Source organism: Centruroides sculpturatus, unplaced genomic scaffold (assembly GCF_000671375.1).
Source record: "Centruroides sculpturatus isolate CEXI.00-Female unplaced genomic scaffold, Cexi_2.0 scaffold23, whole genome shotgun sequence".
NCBI lineage: Eukaryota > Metazoa > Arthropoda > Arachnida > Scorpiones > Buthidae > Centruroides > Centruroides sculpturatus.
Window position 1 is genome coordinate 1443051 of NW_019384313.1, and position 25968 is coordinate 1469018.

The 25968-nt window shown below is 31.0% G+C and overlaps 2 protein-coding genes across 2 annotated transcripts; both read right to left on the reverse strand.

Annotated features, from left to right (window-relative positions):
- Positions 1-8152: 8152 nt before the first annotated feature.
- LOC111622507 (venom peptide MmKTx1-like) lies at positions 8153-10991 on the reverse strand. The gene is made up of 4 exons (XM_023364907.1): positions 10918-10991; positions 10678-10784; positions 8494-8614; positions 8153-8424 (listed from the first exon to the last, which is right to left on the reverse strand). The coding sequence occupies exons 2-4, from the start codon at positions 10763-10765 to the stop codon at positions 8286-8288; spliced, it is 348 nt and encodes a 115-aa protein (XP_023220675.1). The 5' UTR covers positions 10766-10784; positions 10918-10991; the 3' UTR covers positions 8153-8285.
- Positions 10992-23851: 12860 nt separating this feature from the next.
- On the reverse strand, positions 23852-25741 carry LOC111622464 (venom peptide MmKTx1-like). Its single transcript, XM_023364843.1, has 3 exons — positions 25350-25741; positions 25149-25269; positions 23852-24183 (listed from the first exon to the last, which is right to left on the reverse strand). Exons 1-3 carry the CDS (start codon positions 25453-25455, stop codon positions 24021-24023), a joined length of 390 nt encoding a protein of 129 aa, XP_023220611.1. The 5' UTR covers positions 25456-25741; the 3' UTR covers positions 23852-24020.
- Between the last annotated feature and the right edge of the window lie 227 nt (positions 25742-25968).

The window sequence follows — 25968 nt, forward strand, 5'->3', positions numbered from 1 at the left end:
CTGTTTGGTGTATTCCATTACCTGACGCCTATCTTATGTTTAGCATCAGCTATTAATATGTATCTATGTATTTTGTATTCGGAATTTTATATTTTGTAACTTGTTCTATTTTAATAAATTCCCCATGCAGCACACAATTTCCCCTTCCCTTTCCACTCTTCAACATTTTCACCTTCTTGGCCTCTGCTACAAATCTTTCTCTCATTCTCTCCTTTCGTATTTTCCTTTCATCCCCTTTTAAAGGCTACACCTAAGAGTACGGTCTTCTTCCCTTTCCTTTCCTTATTGTATTGTTGTTTGATAAATGATAAAGAAAAAGAATAAAGAATACTATAATTATTGGTCAGCTTATAATAAACATGGTTCTTAAATAAAATGAAATAGAATGTAATACTATTTTACAAATCAGATAGTAAAGATATACGTATTATCCTCATTTAATCATTTATCATCTCGTTGGATATTCCCAATTCTAAATTACTCCTTTCCCTAGTTTGAAACTTGTCCATATTCGACCAAAAAAGCCATGTGGAAGATAGCTTCCACGTTTTTTTTCTCTTTATTATTACATCCTAATCCAGTTACTTTATGTAAAGCTTTTTTAACTCCCCATCTTGCAGCGCCCGATAAAGTTCCTGTAGCCAAAGTAGTTAGAATAGGAAATTAAAATAACAAAAAGCCTCCATTCTTTTTAAATTGCGTTCTACTTATTTTTATTCTCTTTCCCTCATTAATATTTTTTGTAACTTTTATTTATTAAATTTAAAATTTTATAAAATTATATATAGAATATAACAGAGCTATTCTTACAAATTTCGGTATACATTCTTTGTGTAAAGTCCAGCACTTCCCCCTCCAAAAATATCTATATATGCATTGTCAACTGTTATTTGTAATAATTTTTGTTTATTTACTTTATATCTTTTTTAATTATGTATTCGCGTGAACCTTAATTGTATCTTGAATAACAACCGAAGTTGTAGCAGGAAATTCGCCTATGTCACCAATCTATGAGGCCCCTCTTTTCCAAATTTTAATATCAACTTAAATTAATTAGAATAAAACAGTTTATTATCCAACTATCAGAAATCTCACAACATGCCAAAGAAAAGAGGAAGGAGCAACCAAATAACCAAAAACTATAAAAGATATATATAGAAATAAAAAACATTGCATCCCCCTTGTTTTTGGCAATGTTTACATATTAAATGAAAAACTGTCAAAGCAATCAACAAACAACGACTAAGAGCAAAGATGAGTAATGTCAATACAGAGATGACTCTACGAAAGCTTGACATCATCACCAAATAAGAAAACACTGCTTCAGCTACAATGATGACACTGCCAATGAATCATCACCATATAATGAACTTTCTCATGCTGGAAGGGTTTAAAATGATAGCTCCAGTCAGAGAAAGTTAGACAGAAGAAGCAGTTAAATATGGGGACACTCCAGTCGGAGTTAGAAAAAAACAGTTAGAGATACGGATACAGTCCAGTTAGAGATGAGGACACAGTCCAGTTAGAGATGAGGACACAGTCCAGTTAGGAAGACAGTCAGAAAGAGACAGTGAGATAGTCAGCAGTTGGGACACAGCGAAAGTCAAAGAAAAGCAGTTGAGTTGCAGACGCTGTCACGGAAAAAGTTGTTGCAGAACGAGTTGTAGTCGCAGTCACAATTAGACAGATAGAGACCCAGAAAGTGAAACCAGACGAGCACCAGAGAAACAGTAGTTCAAGAGAAGACAACTCAAAAACGAGTAAGCACAAGACGAAGTGCAGCGAACGCCAGAAACCTCCGCAGTCTTGACCGTCAAGTCCACGTCACAAGAGAAGACATCTTGTTTATCTGGTATGTTGTGAGTCGCGTAAGCTCGAATAACCCCCGTTATGCACCCCTAGTTGTATAGATAAAAATAGGCAAATTTCCAAAATCAGCTTTTATAATTCTGTTCTAAACTTTCGGTCTATGTTAATAAATGTCCTTAAATTGGTTATAACTGACTTTGCATTCTTTCTCCTAAGAGGCTCATTCTTGGACTTCGGAGTGGCTCTTGCCCTTGCGCCTTAATCATCCATTTCATCTCAAACGGCGGTGTGTCCGATAAAACACACCTAGTGGCAGAACTCTACCTAAAAAGTGTTTGATTAACTTTTACGGCCCCCGAACCCCACAACTGGTGGCAGGGGTGGGATAAGTTATTAGTTCAATTCCTGTACGATTTTCGCATCCATGTTATGTTATTAAACCTTTCAAGTAGGTCTCGACCTAATATTCCTTCATAGGGATTTGTGATAGAAGGCTCGACTACATAGCATGGATGTGATAAACGTAAGGGTCCTAATCGGATGCTGGGATCCTAAATTCCCTCACTATGTATTTTATGCCCTGTGATTCCATGGATTGGGATCAAAGGTTTATTTGATTTGGGAGGATTTGAACTTAATTTGCCCAGAACATCTTTAGAAACAAGTGTAACTCTTGCACCTGTGTCTATCAGAAGTAAAAATTTCGAACCTTCGACCACACCTTCTATAACTGGATTTTTTAAATAGCAACCGTTGAATTTTTGGACGAAGAACAAATAGATTTAGTTTTACATTTTTGTTTAGAGATGGCAACTATTTCAAATTTATAACCACGTGTCAAAGATTTAACAGTAGAAACGGATTCTAACTCAGATTCAGTTTTAGTTAGTAGTGGAATTGTCCTGTCCACGATCGAATCTTAAGATTCTTGTTGTTGATGTTGCTTTATCATAAACTACAGCAGGACCGTTAGTTAGAAATTTGTGTTCGAAATTTGATATAGAGCAAGGGTGAACAATTTCTTGCGCTTCAATTTTACTTGCTCTTGCTTTCTGTGATTCGTACATAGCCTCAGTCATTTCACTAGTGTTAGCTACTTCGAGTGCGGTAAGTTAGGAAAGATAGGAAAATTAAGTAAGATTTTAGGAAGACTAAAAGTTCGCATTTTAGATTCTACAGCATCTGAGTGTATAGCACTAGTTTCAGTAGTTTGTGTAATTACATCGACATCTCGTTTTTGTTCAGATTTTTCTCTTATTTCTTTCGGATTAAGTAAAGTTCTACTTGAACATTTAATTATGTTAGGTGTTTGCTTACTAGTTTCCTCTCTGTTAATCTGTATACGTGCAGGGTAACTCAAACTTGAAATTTGACCAGATAAACAAGAAATTTGTGTTTGAGTTTGCATTTTTTGATGTTCTCTTCAGCCAAAACAAACTTAAGTTTCCTAATGAGAAAACAGAAAAATTTTATTGGTTAAAATCAGAAGGAAATTCTTCCCAAAGGAACAAAAGTAAAACTCACCGGAAAATATATAAATCCAAATTAAATAAAGTAAAGACTTCAAATTTAAAAGAGCGTGAACAGAGGAATAGGAATGACTTTCCGACCAGAGCTGTTAGACTTGTTAACGTCTATTCTATCATCCTGGACTTCAAGAACTTCAGGACAAAGGTCACCAAGAACCACAAGATCAACTATGTCAGCGCATATTCCAACACAGTGCAGAGAACAAGTCGTTACTCTGCTCGTTCATCTTTAAATCAGCGAACTTCGGCCTAAAGACAAGAAAGAAAACTGTGGACTTTTTTTTGTGTGAAAACTTTGAAAACTTCCTGTTGCATGATGTACTCTTTATATTCCAACCATCTCAGGATGCCGAGGAGTGGTGTACGACGCTAACAATAGGTAACTGACTAAACGGTGACAGTGAATGACATCAATGAAGGAAAAAAAAATGTCATAAACATTTTTTTCGGAAATGGCAGAGTGATGTGAAGTCCAGCACTTCCTCCCTCCAAAAATATCTATATATGCATTGTGAACTGTTATTTGTGATAATTTTTGTTTATTTACTTTATATCTTTTTTAATTATGTATTCGCGTGAACCTTAATTGTATCTTGAATAACAACCGAAGTTGTAGCAGGAAATTCGCCTATGTTACCAATCTAGGGTCCCCCCCTTTTCTAAATTTTAATATCAACTTAAATTAATTAGAATAAAACAGTTTATTATCCAACTATCAGAAATCTCACAACATGCCAAAGAAAAGAGGAAGGAGCAACCAAATAACCAAAAACTATAAAAGATATATATAGAAATAAAAAACATTGCATCCCCCTTGTTTTTGGCAATGTTTACATATTAAATGAAAAACTGTCAAAGCAATCAACAAACAACGACTAAGAGCAAAGATGAGTAATGTCAATACAGAGATGACTCTACGAAAGCTTGACATCATCACCAAATAAGAAAACACTGCTTCAGCTACAATGATGACACTGCCAATGAATCATCACCATATAATGAACTTTCTCATGCTGGAAGGGTTTAAAATGATAGCTCCAGTCAGAGAAAGTTAGACAGAAGAAGCAGTTAAATATGGGGACACTCCAGTCGGAGTTAGAAAAAAACAGTTAGAGATACGGATACAGTCCAGTTAGAGATGAGGACACAGTCCAGTTAGGAAGACAGTCAGAAAGAGACAGTGAGATAGTCAGCAGTTGGGACACAGCGAAAGTCAAAGAAAAGCAGTTGAGTTGCAGACGCTGTCACGGAAAAAGTTGTTGCAGAACGAGTTGTAGTCGCAGTCACAATTAGACAGACAGAGACCCAGAGAGTGAAACCAGACGAGCACCAGAGAAACAGTAGTTCAAGAGAAGACAACTCAAAAACGAGTAAGCACAAGACGAAATGAAGCGAACACCAGAAACCTTCGCAGTCTTGACCGTCATGTCCACGTCACAAGAGAAGACATCTTGTTTATCTGGTATGTTGTGAGTCGCGTAAGCTCGAATAACCCCCGTTATGCACCCCTAGTTGTATAGATAAAAATAGGCAAATTTCCAAAATTAGCTTTTATAATTCTGTTCTAAACTTTTGTCTATGTAAATAAATGTTCTTAAATTGGTTATATCTAACTCTGCATTCTTTCTCCTGAGAGGCTCATTCCTGGACTTCGGAGTGGCTCTTACCCTTTCGCTTTAATCATCCATTTCATCTCAAACGGCGGTGTGTCCGATAAAACACACCTGGTGGCAGGACTCTACATAAAAAGTGTTTTATAAACCTTTACGGCCCCGAACCCCACATTTGTTTGCAGCTATGACCATTCGTTATGCTTAAATTAATAAAATTTTTATTGGACTTTCCGATTTAATATCTATAAATTGTGATTGTAAATATAATAACAAATGCTTAAAACATATTTTAGCCTACTTTGAATATTTATAATTGTTTAATAAAACGCATAATTTCAATAACAATTTCGATTGTCTAAATCATAAGTAAATTAATAATGATTATTATTCGTATATACAAAAATGTAAAGGGAAATATTTACAGATAAATTTTCAATAGTTTATTTATGTATTGTTAATTCTCTCCAGTCTTATTAAAATTTGGAAATCATTTTACAATGCAATAAAGTGTTATTCTACATCTTGGTAATGGTTTAATTATATTTCCTTTACTAATCATAAAATAAAGAAATTACTCAGAAAATTTCAATTGTTCAATTTTACAAGTTTGCAAACGATAATAAAACTCTCTTAAATAAATAAAATAACGTTTTATTTTCGAATCAGTATTTGTTCGTAACTGCAATTTTTTACGATCTCTGTATTTCGCCATATTTGGGACCGAAACAGCATCGGATTCGATAAGAAATTTGCCAGATTATTAAAAGTAAAGTGAATTTAATGGAAAAAAACATTTGTTTATTCACATGATAGTTCTGTACGTCAAAAACATATACAGAATAACTCAATATAACTCATTCTGTATATGTTTTTGTTCCTTGCACCCTTGTCGTTTGAAAAGTGCACACCGACTGAATATAACCACTCGGAAAGCAGTTTTGGAACGAAAAAAGGTGCCACCAGTGGCAGAATGGATATAATTATTGAACACCGGTAACTTATTTAGTCGTGGGTTCGCTGCTCGCCAATGGGCTGGTCACGTGGAGTTTTCGCGGTTTTCTTCACGTTTGTAACACCTAAATAGGTGCCAGTTTCCCTTAAAATATTTCTCGGTATTTGTGTTGGACTATTTTGCTTTTTATCACAGAACCCCACTTGAACAAATATTTTGAAATTTAGAAAAATACTTTTATTTGTTAATAGCATCAAAGCCCCACTATATATAGGTGTATGTTTATTATAAATCAATAAAAAAGATAGAAACGGTATGAGTCATAGCTGTAATTAGAATAAGAACTTAATAAAAATTTTATTTATTACGAGCATCTAAAATATTTCTAAAAATTTCCCTATTATAAAATATAGCTTTTGTATTTTGTAATAATAGTAATTTTTAAAATGTTATCTTTATAAAATATCCTAACACATGGCATAAAACCAGAGGGAAAATAAGTGGTTTGATTTAATGGTCAGTATGAGTTCCATTCGATGTTAAAAAAGTGATTTCATTTAATGGTTAGTATGAGTTCTATCTAAGATAAGTAAATGGTTTGATATGATTGTTTCATTCAATAATAAATTCGTGGTTCGATTCGTTTGTAAGTGTTACATTCAATGGTAAATAAATGGTTTTATTTAATGGTAATTGAATGGTTTGATTTGATTGTGTTTCATTCAACGGTAAATAAGTGATCTGATTTAACACGTTAATCACTCGAATGCCAATAAAATAAGTAGTTATGTTCTTCTGTTTTATGTAAGAAGTGCCAGTGTATACAATGATAATCCTATATGTAATTTTACCATTTTTATTTAAATATGCTTAATGATTGACAAGTAGTCTTAATTAAAATCTGATCATCGTCAGTCTTAACTTCATTCAACAGAATATTTGATAAAACTTTAAATTGTGAAACAAAATTAAAGAATTTATCTCTGCGAATATATTTATAGAGGAAAGTATTTTTCTCTTTTAGACAGGATGAAATAGAGAAAATCAGTCAACTAAGCATCCAGAGTTAGAGATAAAAGTTAATCCATTATTATTAAACTTACATTCAGTAAGGAAAGGCTCATTGAGAAACTTGTAACGCTTTATCTGTGATTGTTTATACGGTTATAATGTTAATAACTGATTTTAATCAAATATACAGGTGTTGCATGTTAATTAAAAAAGATACTATGAGATAATCAGTAAAGTGAGAAAACTTTCCTGTATAAAAAATAACGATCCACGTGGTAAAGGCATCAGCATTCCATCTTAGGGATCATTCACAGGCTGGACGACTCTGTTATCGAGGATAAAATCATCTGTCTTGTTCGTCAGTAACCTGTTGCCCTCACAATGGCAGGAGGGTGCTTTCATGGAAAACAGTTATAAACGACTATCAAAAAAAATTGTTTGAATAACGTAGGCCTATAACAGAATAAAATCCTATTTCTATTTACATTGTTTTTCTACTTTGGTGTTTTTGTTGTGATATTTTAACATACGAATTTTTTATTTATCTGTTGAATGCATTCGTGATTGTACAGTACATTCTTTTCTGTAGATGGCCATTATCTTAATTTAAATAATTATAATCCAATACCGAAATTTAAATGAATACTTCACTGTGATGATTAGGTTTATGACTTAGAAATGTTACATTTTAAGTAAATCATAAAAGAAACACACGAGAGTATTTCTTGTGTTTTTCTCAATAAAGGCACATATCAAAATAAAATTCATATATGTATTTTTTATGTACGCTAAATACAGATATTTATGTAACCTACATTACATTTGCTCTTATAAGAGGCTTATGAAATGGAAAATCCCTTTCGATTCAAAACGTTTCCACCTTAAAATCTCAATAAGTAAAGAACATTTTGAACAAATACTTAGGCTAACTTCTCAAAAAATTCAGAGCATTTTACAATTCTTTATTTGAAATAATCGTATAATTGGATCATTTGTAATGATGTTTGAAGTAAACACCCGTTAAAATTACATATGTACAAGAAACCCGAGAATTATTCGTTCTCGAATTTCTTTTACATGGGTCTTTTGTTCATCTTGACACATGACAGTTATGATATCGCTTTTTTAAAACATTTTTAAATATTCTATATCCATGTATTATGTATACAAAATTAAGTATTTTTAATATTATTAATTATATTTTACACAGTGACTCATATCGGTTTCAGTAACGTTTATTAAACATTTGATAAATAAATTTACTCAACAGTACATAGTTTAAATGTTATGTTTAAGACATTAGAATAAAGTTTATATGAGATAGTATTATAGTAGCTTCTGTTTCGTCATTAACATGTATTTTAGATATATTTAGTTAAAACCTAATGTTTCGTACTTTTCCCCAGTACATTCTAATTTTCCATTACAGCAATCCGGATATTTTCCTGTTGTCTTTTTATAGTAGCATACAGTACCATCATCATCGTTAATCTCTATTGTTATGCTACATCTGTTTGAATAAAACATACGCTGTTATTTAAAAACTCATAAAAAGTAATATGTAAGTCGATTTTCTTACATTGATGCATCGACGTAAGCTTGTCCATTATCAAATGCCTTGCAAGAATATAATTCACAGTTTTGTTCATCCATATATTCTTCTCCAGGTTTAAACGATTTCCCTTTAATTGTGCAATCTCCTATTTAAATTTTATAAAAATAAATTAAATTTTTTAATAACTTAACTTGGCTTTCAAGAATTCGTTTTTCATGTTGGCCACATGAAACACTTATAAGAAAATAAGTGTTTCATGGGGCCAACATGAAAAACGAATTCTGAAAGCCATTCGAAGAGCAATTGAAAGAATAATGGGCTTATGTAAAGTTGAACACAAGAAATATTATGGCAATAAGATATTAAGGATAAGAATCGTAGTAAAAATCTATTCATGATTGTGAAAAGAAAATGGACTTGCCATGTGGCAAGAATGAACAATAGAGTGACATTGAAAGTAACAGTACGTTAAACATTCTGTAGGAGATTCACAAGTTTATTAAAAAGCCCTGTCAACATTAAAAATCAATATGCGATCTAGCTTGCAACTATCTTTTTATGTATTCATATCTTATAATTTTATTAAATTCACCTGTTTCATTATTTAAAAGTATAGGGTGACCCAAATTAGACATGATATTTCCCAACTGACTACAGCCAAAACTATTTATCAGAAAGTCATGAAAGTTTGGAAATGCAATAAAACATTGAGGATAAAACGATGGAAATTTTTTCTAGAGAAAACAACCACAAGAAACACTTCCTAAGCTAAAATAGTTGCATATTGGCCTGCAAGATTCTCAGCCCTCAATCTTTCCGATTTTTGGCTCTGGGATCCTCATATGTTATCAGACAATGGTGGTCATCATGCTTTTAACACGTTTTGTTCACATTAGACAGATAACTTGAGTGATTCATTCTTATGTTCTGTGTAAAGCTGTAATACGCCCTGTAGTTGTACTTATTGAAAGTAATTTATTTTGCTCTAGAAAAAATTCCCATCATCTACTTATTCTCAAACTCACACGATTTTCTAATAAACAGCTTTTTCTGTATTCAGCTGGAAAATGTCAAATTTAGTTTTGGGCATTATAATATACAAAGTGTTTCAAAATGCATGCGATCATTTATGTTTCTGTAATTATGTTAATTACTAATAGTTACCCGCGACTTCGCCCGCGGGAGTTTTGCAAGCAAACACGGTTTATATTCAGTACTTCAACAACCATAGTAATTGTTATATAACACCTACCGCTGAGAATGATGAGAATTTGCCGAGAATCAAACGAACTATTTTCAATTTGATCAATTTTCTGGAACGTTTACAATCGAACCAATATGCAATAACAAATTCGCATTTAAAATGATTCGAACATTTGGTTAAAAAATCGAAATATATAAAAATATTCATAACAATATCTGAAATGTTATCAATTTAATACACCTAAGTACTCAATGAAGACTAAACGTAGTTAAAAACAAAATCTCATTTAAAACAGTAAAGTAGAAGCCGTAATCACGTTAATCCTCTGACTCTCCCCCGAGGGAGAATTTCGAAAAATACCTTCTTAGTGTGCGTTTTCATGACGTACCCTAACTGTGTACCAAATTTCACCTCTTTAAGTTCAGCGGTTTGCTCTGGGTGATAAACGAATCAGTCAATCAGTCAGGACAAGTAATTATATATATATTATGTGAGAAGTACGCGATGTATTTTACATTAATCAATAGAATGACTGTGCAAGTTTCAACTCTAATCTACTTTCAAATTTCTTGTTGTACATTACTTCTAGGAAACGCTCTAAACGAAAATGGAGGAAAGGTGTTTTGTATTCTGCAATTCGCAAAGTTGAAATTACTCATCATTGCACAACGTGAATAATATTAAGCTTTTTGCCATTTTATAATAATTAAAAAAACAAAAAGGTTTTAATAATAAAATATCAAAACAGAAGACGTCACACTCAGTTTTAAATGTTACAAAAAAAGTTAGGCAATTAGTTGCTGGATATTTTAAAAATTGATTCAGGAATGTTTCCTTAAATACCATGAGCATGCAATAAGATTTCTGATGAAATATACATTTAATTTGTTTAAATGAAGATTGCACGATTTGAGAAATTATTTCAAACACAAAATATTTATTTTACATTTAATAAATTTAATGTCTTAAATTATGATAAACATGTAAAATTATCTTTAACTTACTTTTATGTCCAGGAACATTGAGATCCATTATGGTACCATTAACTTCGAACACAACACACACCAAACAAATTAAAAAGAGGTAAATCATTCCTGCTTTTTTTTTCCTCCTAAGATAACAATAAGAATATTCTATAGCCTACAGTGTTTATTTTGTAATATAGAATTTACTGTATTTTTCAGATAGAAAAGTGTAATTAAATTACTAGGTTATTCTAAAAATTTTAACTTAATGCATCTTACCTGTTAGATGATGAAGAATTATGAAGCGATTCGTGCAGTTTGCTTACATTTTATAGAGAAACCAGATAGCCCGGGATGCCTCCTAGTGAGCGTTCTAGCGGAAGCGATGTCATTCCTTGGTATAAATAATAAATTTATAGCAATAATAAATTCCTATTACAAATAAACATAATAATATATACGCTCCGAGTAGGCGTTCTAGCATTCCGTGACAGATTACAAATTAAAGATGACAGGTATACAAACACTGGGAACAATGGCTTATATATATAATAATCAACCAAATCATTTAATCCACATGCGTTTTTCCACTGTGCAGATTTAATACGAACAGGATGTCCCGCCATATTGGTATATAGTTGTAGAAATCAAGAGTCTGTCCTAAAAGCAAAAGTCGTAAAGTTGGGTTTAACTAACTGCTTAAATTATTGTGTAAATATAGACCTATATATTTTTAAATTATATAAATTCTGAGTTTTTGTAATTATTAAGCAAATAATATTTTAAATTTCCAATAATTTTAGCATAAGGTAATAAGACTTTTAACAAAACACTCAAAATTAAAACATAATTTCAAATTAAAAGTTGTGTTAGCTCCGTATGAAAGAAAAAATAATAATTAATTAAAATTATATATTTTTATTCAAAAAATTAGAAAAAGCGAACGTAAAACTTCTTAAGGATTATTGGCATCGTGTTGAATATGAGGATGAACGTACGGAAACCGTAAAAATTCTTTTAAAAGAACATATAATGGTGTTCATGAACATAAAGGTAAACACGAAAATTTCTGTTGTATAAATCAGTGGTGTCCATAGTTTTCGATTGGCGAGACAGAAATATTTTGTACATTACAAATATACAAAAAGTCAGCCTATTTATAAATGACGTATGAAATATTTCGCAGGTCAGTTTGACCTGGAAGGCAGTAGTTTGGGCACTACTGATATAGTTGATCCTCTTTTATCATTTTAATTAAGAAAAAAATTTTAAAAATATTTAAATAACTTACAAAATTTAAACATAATTTATAATTTTTATTTATTATATTGTAAATTTTATAAAATTATACATAAAATATTACAGAGCTATTCATACAAATTTCGGTAAATATTCTTTGTTTGCAGCTGTTGTCCATTCCTTGCGCATAAATTAATAAAAATTTTATTGAAATTTCGAACTTAATGTCTCTAAATAATGATTGTAAATATTATAACAAAACATATTTTATCAGTAAAACATCATTTATATATTATATTTATAATCATTTAATAAAACGCATATTTTCAATTACAATTTCGATTATCTAAATCATAAGTAAATTAATAATGATATTTATTATTCGTATACACAAAAATGTAATAGGAAATATTTACCGATAAATTTTCGTCAGTTTATTTATGTATTGTTAATTCTCTCCAGTCTTACTAAGGTTTAGAAATCATTTTACAATGCAGTAAAGTATTATTCTACATCTGGATAATGGTTTAATTATATTTCCTTTAGTAATCATAAAATGAAGAAAATTACTCAGAAAATTCCATTATTTCAATTTTACAAGTTTGCAAACGATGATAAAACTCTCCTAAATAAATAAAATAACGTTTTGTTTTCGAATCAGTACTTGTTCCTAAATGAAATTCTGTACGATCTCAGTATTTAGGCATATTTGGGACCGAAACAGCATGGGATTCAATAAGACGTTTGCCGGATTATTGAAAGTAAACTGAATTTAATGGAAAGAAAACATTTGAACATTTGTTTATATGCATAATAGTTCTATAAATTGCATTAATCAAAAACATATACCTGGATAAGTCAATTTGAATTACCCTGGAGGGAAAGGTGGGGCAAAATAAAGATGTTAAGGTTTGAAAAGTCATAAGATGGCAACCACTTTAATGAGAACAATAATTTTTTTTTATTCTCAGCAACTACAACATTTGGTAATACATAATAGAAAATTTAAGTTTTGAATAACGTTTTTAAAAAAAAGAAAATTCAATATTTTAAAATTATATGTAAATACATCATCTTGCTTCATTTCATGAGGTAAGATTGAGATATTATTTTTATATATATTGGCACAAGAACAGTGTGCCCATTTATCACAACGGTTACATTTAGTCCAACTCTCTGTAAATATAGAGTATAACCCTCCACAATAGAGGCATTCTGTGTCATTTGTCTTTTGTTTCTTGTTAGGCCCACCCTTGCTGAAGGGGCCTGTTTGTCGTCTCTGCAGCGAAAAAAGTCTGCCTCCAAAAATACTTCTAATTTCATAGGCCATATTCATAGTCAACCTGGGGTTAGACAGATTTCCCATCTTGCCCCTAACGTACACTTTTCATACTGACCGCAAACACATGTAAACTTCATTTCAAAACTAAACAATTTCAGTCTTAAAGGTTACTTCGAATACCATAATATCTTCATGTAAAAGGTAATGTAAAAGTTCACAATGATATTTACTTTGTAGAAACTTTTTAGCAGGCATAAAATTAGATGAAGTATTGCTGAAGCATAACGTATGTTGCTTCCAAACAAAGAGAGCGATTTGGACGTTCTCTTGTCCCATGATCCCGTTTGAGGTTGACATTTAGTTCCCCAAGTAACAGCTAGATAAAAGCACATTAAACAGACGTCCCCGTCTTACCCCATGATCCCATCTTGCACCACCTTTCCCTATATGTTTTTGTCCCTTGCTCCCTTTTCGTTCCAAAAGTGCCCACCAGTGGCCAAGTGGATATAACCACTGAACACTGGTAACTTATTTAATCGTGGGTTCGCTCCTCTCCAATGGACTGGTTATGTGGAGTTTTTGCGGTTTTCTTCACGTTTGTAACACCTAAATAGGTGCCAGTTTCCTATAAAAGATTTTTCGATATTTATTTTCGAGTATTTTACTTAATATCACATAACTTCATTGACCAAAAATTTTGAAATTTAGAACTCTACATTTATATTGTAATAGCATCAAAGCCCCACTATATAAAAGTGTATAGATATTATAAATCAACTAGCTGCAAGTACCCGCTTCGCTGAGTTTTTATTTGTTCGTATATTTATATGTAATATAATTTTTTCCATATAAAAGCCCGGTGTTGCTCGGGCAAAAAGTAAGATAGCGAAGATTAAGATAATTACATTACAGCCAATCTTACCCGTTTTCACAGAATGCAAGAATTAGGTCCCCTCCCAAAAAATCGGAGATTTTTCTGTATGTATGGATATTAAGGTGTGTGTGGAAGGATTTCGTTCACCCCCGAAAATTTCAATATGTTTTACCCTGTACCGTTTAAATCTTGCAAACGACAGGAGAGTTTTCAAAGAAACGTGAAGAAAATAAAGCATACCTTCCTTAGTAATAAATTGTACACCTCGACTCATCGGCACGTTATAGTTTTAAAGGGCCCAAGCGACTTTGAAATAGTAGACCCCATGTATACTGCGACTTCAGACATTTTCCTTCGAGAGGAAATTTTTGGGGAAATATTTTCTTATTAAAGATTGGTTTCGGAGTTTGTGTTGATGGGGTCTATGTCTCTTTTGCCCATAGAATAAACAGCGTGCTACTGTCTGCACTAAGTGTATCATTTTATTCTATTGATTCTGGCTAAAAGCGTACAAAAGCCTTTTCATATGTCTTAATCACTCATCCAAATGCATTAATTACATTCCAGTTGATGTGACTCTAGATAAGAGAGTTTATAGTGTTATGCAATACAATAAGACTTAAATAATTACAATAAGTACAAAATTATTACGAGAACATCAGATACATTAAACCTTTGAAATTTCTTATTAGTAATATTGATTAACACTACCTAAATAAACACTAATAATTATATTCATTAAAGAGGAACTATAAAAATTTCAACATTAACTCGAATAGTATATGAAATGTTTCAAATATATTCAATAAAGATTGAGTTGAAAAGTCAGGAGTCTTTAAAACCCGGTTATGTTGCAAAATCAGTTCACTGAATTACATTTACGCAGATATTTACATAAAATATATTTCTAATTTCAATAATATAGAAGTGATTTAAGAAATTCTTGATTGTAAATGATCTCATTTGCAGCAGTTAGTGAAGTTTTATTAAAGAATATCTCATAATTAATCTACAACAAGTACAAACATAAGAATGATTTGCTTCAAAAGATCAGAATGTTCAATTCGAGTAAAGTTTAACATTAATTTTAGAATAATTTCCATTCTTAATCAATCCGTTTCTACATTTATTATTTGTCGTTTTTTCTAGTTCAATAAGAGAAGATAAGAGTGAGTAGATTGCACTGATAACCTGAAAATAGAAGTAAGAACATATTATATTAGGATCACAACTTGAAATACAGAAGCCGCAACCTTACTCCTAAAAAATTTTGGCCCTTAGGATCATCCCAAACTTTTCTCATTCCAGACATTTTCCTCTGAGTACCTCAAAGGAACCGAGGAAAAAAATAACTCACACGCAATAGAAAAACTAAAAACGAACATTATAACGGGGATTTCCAGTATTAATTTTCATGTGCTTCACAAAGTTGCAGGAAGCAGTAAAAGGAGGTTGCACGTACACTCGAGAACAAAAAGGCTATTTTCAAAACATGTTTCAATATAATGATTTGATTTTGCTTTTCATAAAAATCAGATTATAAACTTTCTTTTTAGTACCTTATATACTTCGGACATTAACCTTACAAATTAAAATTGGTTCCTAACACCTACTGCTTGACTTTTCGATCAACTTCTATAAAAGTATGGTAATTCATTATAATATTGAAAGTTTATATAATTTTACACTTTTTACTTTTTCTGCTCTGTGGTAATTAAAATGGCTTTTAAGTCAAACCCATCGTGATTCGTTCAGGTTCACAATAGGGAACCAAGCCCATAAAAAATTTCAGAAATATTTATTTATATCATATATAAATTTAGTGTTTTTATCAAATAGATTAAAATCGAAAATATATAAACATTTAATATCAACATTATAAGAATCAAATTTGTAAATATAATGGTTGAATTTCTATTAGAAACTAATTTTATGTTTTTAAAGTAACAACTTACTCTTATAACGAATGTCTTTTTGATATAAAAGAATCCTCCGATGTTCAAACCTATTGGAAATCTTGCAAATCTCTTCATGAAGTTCAAGATCTAGAACAGTAAAAGATACTTTAATTAACATGGAAACTATTGTTACAAGTAATGAAATCAACTTGCCTTCAATTTGTATATAAGAGGAAACTTTACAGTAGAAAGAATACTACAATCACAGTAATTACCATAAACCTGCAAGAAGAAGAAATTATTTTACTACTGGATAATATTAAGAATATTAAACATAATAATAAATATTAACCAACCTCTGCAGTAATTCTGGATAGTCCGTAAGCTATAATCAAGCCTGCAAATAACACTACAATGGAGAATATTACCCAAAATATTTTCATGCCTGGATCCAAATCAAACATCATTACAAAAAGCAAAGAAAAACAAGTAAAATATATGTAAAAACCATAATAAAGGGGGAAAAGAATCTCTCCACTTTCATTTATTTTCTGAATGAAAAACCATAAATGAAAGTGTTTCTGAATGACCTTTTCAAATTGATGAGCATTTCTGTTCAAGTTTCCGAGTAACTGAACGAAAAAATATTTCAAATGCTCGCAAGATTGGTATAATAAAATAAATACTATTATTAATGTTAAGGCAAAGCTCGTCATAAAATTATTTATATATATAAATAAGAGAGATAAATTAATATCACAGAAAAAACTTTCGAATACAGAGACATTAGTGAAACAAGGATAAAGATAAAAATCTACATAAAATATTTCACTTATATTTACAATTATCCAAATTATAGACATCACTATAGACAGAAGAAAGATTTTTCTAGCGATATTATGATCGTCTGTATAAATATATTCATTCGGATCCGGAAATCTATTTCTTCGAAAAAATATTAAAAGAAAAATACAAAACGCAATTACCATAATGATAATCGATACAAAGAAATTTGAATTTAACAGTAATTTTAATGTATCGGTACAAATTATTTCAATGCCAAATATGGATAAAGAGAAGTTAAAGAGATTAAAATAAAGAAAAATTTCGATAATATACTGATAGTATTCATATAACTTGGATCCTAATTTTGTTTTCTCCAAATTCTGTGTTTCGATGTAAGTAATTCCGGATATACAAGAAATTTTCTGAATAAAATATAAGTACTCCATTTTTACGTATAGTGGTGTAGATACTCTGTGCTAAAGTGAAAATATCTATCTTTTCTCTCGATGAATTATATTAAATAGTGAAATTAATATTTCGTGCAATTCTCTTAAAAGTTTAAAATCTTTTAAGATAATGGATATTAAAATATTAACCAATATAAATGTCGTAAAATACTGATTGCAAAAGCACAAAGCTAATTAATGCACTTAAGCTTCCTAAATTATGGATTGGAATATAATTTATTATAGGCTATATCAAAATTCTTTATCGTTATTGCTAATAATTCTATAACACTAATTTACCTTTATAAGCAATGACTTTAATGCAGCATCGGCGATGCATTTGCTGAGACATGCACTTTAAATTCCTAAGAAAATGGTTAGGATCAATACGAAATTCCTAACGAATTATCCTTGGTTGCAATTTAGGTTTCATTCAATTAAATTATATAAATGAAATATGAAGTTTTGTGAGCAGTGAAATATTATTTATCTAAATTAAATAAAATTCGTTCGTTTTTTTTAAATTCATTTTTCTCTCTTTTTGCTCCAAAGGGCGCTGAGAGGATCTTTCTGATCATACTAATCGTTGTTTAGACCATGATGATAATGAAGGTGGCAGAGTGTTAAACCATTAGGCTCTTCATTTCGGGGAAATACCCTCAAATACCCAAGCATTTAAAACTGCTTGGTTAGTTGCTCTCTAAGATTTGATCCCGGCTTTCTCACAGCGGCAGGCTGAAAACCTTATATATCTTAAGAACTTGACCGCATACTCACGTTCTTATTGTTTCTAAATGCAAACATACAAAATTACATTTTATCTCTATTTAAGCAAAACATTATAGAAAATAATAATAACTTATTAAGAAACAGCGTATATATTTTGAAATGCAAAGAATAAATTTAGTAAAATGAGACAAAAATTTCAAAACGACATTTATGTATACTGGAAAAATGCAGGAAATCACGCTCTCGTCTTCAGTCTTTATAGTTCTGTGGCATTCAAGATTATATGCTTTTCTTTATTTCGTTAAAGTGTTACCAATGAAATATCAAGAACAGTAATTTTTGTCACTGTCATTCTTCGTAAAATTTGATTCCACTGGTCGTCGCATTCTGTTTTCTCTGTGGTAGATTAAATATAGGTTTATTCAAATGTTTACGATACTTTCTAAATCATACAAATTCCTGTAGATTTCTATGGCAAGACTATAATACACTAGTGGATTGCAGTTTTACATACTCCGACAGTGTATCCCATTCATGTGAATACGTTCTTCACTGTATGGAACCGAATTTGTTACCGTCACTCCTTCGATACGGAGCTCTGTTGGGTGATCACGAACAATATGAAATCTATAAATTAGATCTCGTTATATATGCATTAAGAAAGATAAAATCGAATTCCATCAAATTGACAACAAATATGACAATACAAAATACGAATGAATTTGAGCCACTTCAAGCTCGTTTGAAATGTTTAAGAGTATTGTTGAGAGCACTTCCTGCAATTAGCTTGAATGAACTGGTAAAAGATTTCTGTTACCACTAACCTTCGTTTAAATATGACCATTTGTAAGTTTCTTATAGTGAAATTAAGTGTTTCGGGACTGATTAAGAATCTGAAACAACGCGTATTTCAGCATCAGTAACACAAAATTCTTTTATAAATACATTTAGATGAAACCTTCGGCAATTTCCTGCATGTTCTTCAGCAACCGATTCATTGTAAAACAAGAATTACAATCACATATCCAATTGTTTCCCGGTAAATAAATTTTAAAATATATGGTCTCCATCTCAAATTACTAGTGGATTGCCCCTGTACATCATACTTTCCTATTAGCAATAGAGTCATGCTGCTCATCTAGCAAACTGCTTTCATATGAATATTTTTATTAAAATAACATGACTTCTGGAATACATGGAAGTTACTGTATAGTTAATTGGGACTATCTGCCTCTACGATTTCCATTTCTGGTCTCATCTTTCATCTATCAATCTCCGATTTCCAGATGAAGAAAATACAGACAAACGACAGTTGGCATTTATAAAGTTTACAATCTTTTTTAAATGGCAGCTGTAAAAGTATCGCAATAAAATAGCGATGAGTTAAGAATAAAACAATTAATGATCCAACGTTTACAACAGAAATGTATTTAATATTTTAATACAGTACAGCGTCGTTTATCCGAAAGTCGGTTATCCGAAAGAATTTCAATTGACAAATTTAAATTTTCGCTAGTGCTGTGGCGCTGCAATCTTTGGCTATGTCTTGGGCTAATCAAATATTTTACGTTTTTGATACTAAATTAACTTCTGAAGTATAATTTTTTATTGTTTTTATATTTTTCAATATATTTATTTTGTTTGTACAAAATAAAGAAATNAAATTCTCCTTAAAATTCCATAAATGTAATATATATATATTTTTTTTTATGTGTTTGCTTATCAAAGCTTAGTTTTTAGTTGTAGGACCCGCTCTTATCAAGTGGGAAGCTGTTTTAACTAAACACTATTTCCCTCTTATGACGTAAAGTGTATTGTCATTAAAAAAATTTTACACAACTCTCAATTTACACGCACTCTTCATTCACCTTGACTTAAATTGATATACAGTAAAATCAATAAAACTTCTTTTATTTTATTTATTTTAATTCCTTCCACCTGTAAGTAGGTAAAAAAAAAGAAACATAAAAGACTCGATTAAATTTCTCTGTCTCCTTCCTTAAGCTAGAATAAACATTTGTTACTTAAACTAAATATGTGGTTTTCCTGTATTTTTGCGACTGTCAGTTTGTCTGTGCGGAGAACGTGATTTGAAATGGGAGTTCGGAGGGTATGTGAGATGTTTTAACTTCCTGACTATATTATTACCTGTTATACTAGCTTACCTGGCTTTGTCTACCTTAAAAAAAGGCTTTATTAGTAACCATATGGCAATAAAAAATAAAAAATATAACACGTAAAATCACGAAGTGTTTCGATAGAAGACAACTGTGTTATTATCGATCGTCAGTGGCCAACACCACTACACAAGTCGAGGGTTCGTAATTCGCCAATGTGTTGGTCACGTGAAGTTTTCCGGGTTTCTTCACGTGTCAAATTAAGTAGAAAGTCCTCCCGGAATGCATCTCACCTCAGCAGATTCCTCAAATGTTGGGTTGCTTTATCCTATCAATTCGATGCAGTATTTTATTAAAGAATTGCACTCGAGAATGTCCTCCTTTATTTGAGCTATTTTAAAAAGCAGAAAGGTCATAAACTCTATGTCAATAATTTACAACAGACATCCTATTATCCAACATTTCGTGTTATAAATTCACAGGTAGATTTTATTTTATATCTCTTTTTTAAAAAAAAAAAAAATAGTAGTCGTGTTCAAATATCAGTGTTGTTTCCTCTATAAACATCTCAGACGTCCGCATCATATGTAAACAGGAACAAGTGTTGTTTCCGTGAACTTTTGACTACTGATGTCTTCCTCGTAGATGGGATATTGTTTGAGATAAAGCATCTTAGAAAAATTACTGTAAAGGGAGGAATTCTGTCGTATGGTTTCATACTCTTGCACGCCTTCAAGGGAGGAACCTTCACCGTTCAAAGGTATAGAGACAAAATCTTTGAGCAATATGCAGTATATTTTTTCAGATACTGAAATAGCGCAGATGAGGGTGCGTGATTTTCTGAACCTACCTCTGTGTGTCAATGAACCCTGCCTCTGAACCCTGCTTGTCTCAAGTACCACTCACTACTAGTAATACCCTGATAAGGCAGTTCCTGAGATCAATACGCCAGCAGCGGAAGTGTGCTTCTGAACATTTATAGAGGGATTGAATAGTTCTCCAGTTGTCCTCCACACTCTAACACGATGGCCGTTTGTTCCCAAACAGAGTCGAAAGAGATTGAAATCACTGTCAGTCCTTAGCAGATAAGGCTTTTCTGTCTGTCATTTACCTGTACGTAGGTGTTAGCAAGATCGTTTGCTCTATGTTCTAGACACATAAGAAGCCTCCGCAGTTAAACAGTATTTTTAAATATTGTTTACTTATAAATATGAAAAATAATATACATTAATGCTACCTTTATATAAATATAAAGACAATTTGACAGATATGAAAATAAAGATTTATTGCCAAACAATACAAAATATGTGATATTGATAGGCTGATTTTACACATAAAATTAACTGAGACAAGGGCAATTTTCATTTTTCTTCTTTTTAATCACCGAAATTTTATTATTATTCGTAGAAATTTTCGATATTTTAGTATCATCATTTTGATATTTGTCATTTTCCTTAAGGGGTGGACAAGTCATTTGTCTGTTGAAACAGCAATAAGGGAACTTCCCAGTCTTTTGTTCCACAGTGCAACCTTCTCTGTATTCATTAGGTAATGAAGAGAATAGACAAGAAGAGCCGAATATTGAATCTAAATATAGACATTTTATCTTTTCGATAAGTGATGAAGCTTCTTAAAGATAGACAGGAGCATCTAACCTCAGTTATCTTGTCAATTAGAGATAACAGTATCCTTTGAGATATACGGGGTGGCCCAAAAGTCAGTAACTGGTTAAAGGTTAAAACTGGATACATGAGTAACAAATAATAACAATTAGCTGCTTCAAACCGGTTTTAACCATCCTTAAAATAATCATAAAATAGGCAATATTTCACTACGTGATCTCTCAACTGTAATTTTGCTTAAATTTTAAAGCGAGTGTTATAGAGCAGTCGTAAAAAAGGAGGTTATATCTTTCTACTCCTCCGACCTTTATCTACCAAAATTTAACAGCATTAATGTCTGTAATACATAAACCTCCCTGCAAAATTTCAGAAATTTTCGACAAAAGACACAGGAGTTATTAAGCTTTAAATAGGGTGAACAAAAGCGTTACACCATACACATATACAAATAAACCCTGATTTTTTTGTATTTCTTGACTTTTCAAGGTCTCCAAAAATGTAAAAATAATAGGGTCATTCTTTGACCTTTTGACATTTTTTGACGGGTCATACTCTTTCTCTGTTATATATATAATAGCCAGAAAAGTCATGAAGGCATTAAAAAATCTTAATAACAGAGTGTCGAGTGTTTATCAGTTTCCTTTCAGCTATAAATTGCATCCTTTAATTAAGATTATAAAAATTTATAAGTTTAAAATGAATTAAATTTCATTTATAATAAATATATTTAATATTGACAATTNTAAAGCGAAGGTATAAAATAAATGGTCGTAAAACGGAGTCTATTGTAAAGATGCTATAAACTAAAAACAATCAAAATTATATATAATATGAGTAAAATTTAATATAGAAGATGACCCAAAAATCAGTTAACCAGCATAAATTTTGACTATTTTAAGAACGGTTCAAACTGAACCTAATATGCATGTTAAACGAAGAGAAGCGCCAAATATCGCCTGGCGGTTAAATTTTGAAGTAAATTTTTTCCTAAATGGAAACAGCATAGTCGAGACAATATGATTAAAAATTTGGTTAAGATTTGCCCCATAGTTCTTTCTACAGAAAACTCTAAGCACCTAATCTTTAATTATAATGATGACTTTACAGATTAAATTTTTAAAACAAAGCTGTATAAAATTAATTTTATTATTATAAGTTTCTATAATTAAAATAACAATAGTGATAATTAAATATTTTACGTTATAACTACTGTATTTTCAAATAAACGTAGACATTTATTAAAAATATATACAGGTAACCTTTACGTTAGATTACACACGATCACCCACTACCTCACCATTCGTTTGACCTTTGACCATCGAAATTTAATAGAATGAAATCTTTTAATACACAAACTTCCATTCAGAATTTCAGAAGTTTTCGACATAAAGCATAGGAGTTATTAAGCTTTCCTGTGTATAAAACTGTATGTTTGTTAGAACGAACAATCTATATTGGCGTAATACATATCGAAATCGCGTTATATCGAACCCGAATAATTAAATAACAAATAAAGAAAACTTGTAATTAATTAAATACAATAAAACTTGTCCAAAACGGAACATTAATAACACGAACTGACTGCCAAAGCGGAATGTGCGAGTCCGTTTTACACAGGTTTCACTGTACTGTACTTAAAAACAATAATTAATTATAAATTACAAGTAATAATTAAAGAGTAAATTACTTCTTCATATTCTTTATTATCATTTTTCTCTACATCTTCGAGATTTTAAACGTGTTTTTCCTCACTAAATTAATTTAATTTATAGCTGTGTTTATATCAAACTACCCCCTTTTAAGATATAATAAACTTATTAATGTATAACTATACAACTTACTTCCATGTTTTTCGGTCTCATAATACTTGAATCTAACGTCAGATAACGCGAATACTGACGATACCATCAATAAACACAAGCATATCTGTTCAACGTTCATTCTCGTCTTTAACTTCTCACGCGCTTATATAAGAGAAATTAACATACAGATGTTGCTCAGCACTATCAGAAGTCAGTATAAATTGATTCAGCAGTATCATCTGAACCATCCTCCACGAATATTTTGAATATATATAGATCATATGCGTGGGCATTTTCCTGTTTATTCTTTGTCTCAGTAAGCAGATACAAGTTTCTTCCTTTATAATTAATATCTCATCCTTTCATGCTTATTAAACGTTGCATTGATAAGATTATAAAATAGTTTTTATTTTATTACATAATTAATATCATTCATATCTAATTGTGAGTGTTATCTACGAAGCGTGCTTATTTATTAATTAAATAATTAAACTTTGATTTAAAATTATAATTAAAATTTTTATTTTCGAATTAAAATAATGTTACATTGATATTATTATTATTATTTGTTATTCTTTTTTATTTATTTATTTTTTCATAAATTCGAACATATTCTTGAATGGTTCCCTCTTGGAATGCCTTGTTGATCTTCTTCTATCACAAACGATGCTACCGTAGCAGCATGTTGGGAACATTCCCGTTTCCTTCTGCATTCGACAGTTTGATTTTCTATCAAAAGAGTCGGAGCAACTGAAAAATTAAGGAATAAATTAGTAAATTATGTATTTTTGGTTATATTTTAACGTATATAATGTTAAATTGACGGGTGGTAAAGCGCGAAGAGTTAACGTTATGCAACATGAACTAGTCTTGATTTGATATATGTGGGTGGTTATTGATATCTTGCCTCCTCCTCCTCCTCCTCATCTTCCTCCTCCTCCTCCAATATAACGTCGAAATAGGCACGTCACCTCAATCGTTATATAAAAGAAAAGAGGATGTTAAGGAGTAAATGCTCATGAGCATTATTACTGTTAATAAAAATAAAATCACACCCTTTCCTAATAGGATCTCATTCAAATTTACCAATTATAAAATAATTTATTCTTATTTTTTAATTAAAAAAATCACAAATAATTGATGAAATATTTTTTAAAACTATAAAGAAACGTACACTATGTATACCAAAGTATCATACGCTCACCTAGAATATTTTTGAACATGTTGAGATTTATAAAATCTATCTTGAAAACCACTACTATCATTTATTACACAAGATGTTCCTCTTGAATGTCTCTAGTTTTAAACCGTTCTGTAAAATGTATTTATTTAGATATGTGAATAAAATGTGCTTGAGAATGTTGAGCAATACTCCAAGTTTTATATACACACGCTTAGGACCGATGGGTATTTAAGGATCGTGTGTATGCTAATCCTTAACACGCTCACGTGCAAAAAAAGGTTAAAGAGATGAAGTAATATGATTGGGTGAATCAAGAAATGAGGCCTCACATTTTAGATCGCTGGGGCCTCATTTCTAGTCAGAGTTCCTTTGTAGTATTGACCAACACTTTCCAGCACATTTTATTCATACATCTGAACAAATAGGTTATATTGAACAGTTTAAAAGTAGGGAACACCCTGTAGAACGTTTCTCTCTTTTCTATACCCATTCTTCAATTAGTAGTTATTAATTAATTCAATTAATATCTCACCTGTTCTGCTTCACAACTGCTTTCACTCCATTCAGGAAGCATTCATACATCTTACAATTGTTTAAATCGTACCAATTATTACCAATTTTTTGAAAGTTTCTAGATTCTAGTACGCATTTACCTACAAATAATAATGATAATAATAAATTAATAAAAGCAATTTAAAAAAAGTCTTCAATTATTTAAAAAAATAAGCCATACCATTCGAAACCAACACAGAATACTCTTCTGTTACTGGGGTTTGCAATGAGTTTTGTAACAAAATGAATGAAACAATCAAAATTGTAATTGTTGACAAGTTAAACATTTTTATATTTATGTAGACAACACCACTGTAAAGACTTTACACTTACAAATAACAGTTACTAAACAATTCAAGTGTATTTTAAATGTAAGAGGATCTTTTTTTACACGTAGAACAAGGTCGTTCCTGGACTTTGTTAGCCTTGAAGTTAATAAATGACAAACTGACTCTTTTTAAATCATAAATCGCAGTTTATATTGGGAAGGGGGACAATTCGTAATTGTTTCCTCTGCTACTTCCTTAAGATAAATTTTAATGATGTAAAAAAAAGAGAAAATGGAGGAGGAATGATATAATTCCGTTTCCTTTTCGTAATTACTTCGTTCTGTGACGTCAAATTTACATCCTAGACGGAATAAGTTGTAGATATAACGAGTAATCATTAAGAATAACAGAGTAGGAGTCGAAGTATTTACGTGATAACTGATACAAGTGTTACATCATAACCATTAAATATATCGAAAGAACTTTCTTATAAAACTCTATTTCATTTTCTCAATTAATCTTCATTGGGTT

Bases quoted from the DNA above. Each gene is read 5' to 3' on its own strand.
- LOC111622507 (XM_023364907.1), bottom strand. From the start codon at position 10,765: ATGATTTACCTCTTTTTAATTTGTTTGGTGTGTGTTGTGTTCGAAGTT. The intron at 8,615-10,677 runs GTAAGTTAAAGA...AAATTTAAATAG, and splicing joins CAATGTTCCTGGACATAAAA to GAGATTGCACAATTAAAGGG. The intron at 8,425-8,493 runs GTAAGAAAATCG...TTATTCAAACAG, and splicing joins GCTTACGTCGATGCATCAAT to ATGTAGCATAACAATAGAGA.
- LOC111622464 (XM_023364843.1), bottom strand. From the start codon at position 25,455: ATGTTTAACTTGTCAACAATTACAATTTTGATTGTTTCATTCATTTTG. The intron at 25,270-25,349 runs GTATGGCTTATT...TATTATTTGTAG, and splicing joins TTCTGTGTTGGTTTCGAATG to GTAAATGCGTACTAGAATCT. The intron at 24,184-25,148 runs GTGAGATATTAA...TTAATTTTTCAG, and splicing joins GCAGTTGTGAAGCAGAACAG to TTGCTCCGACTCTTTTGATA.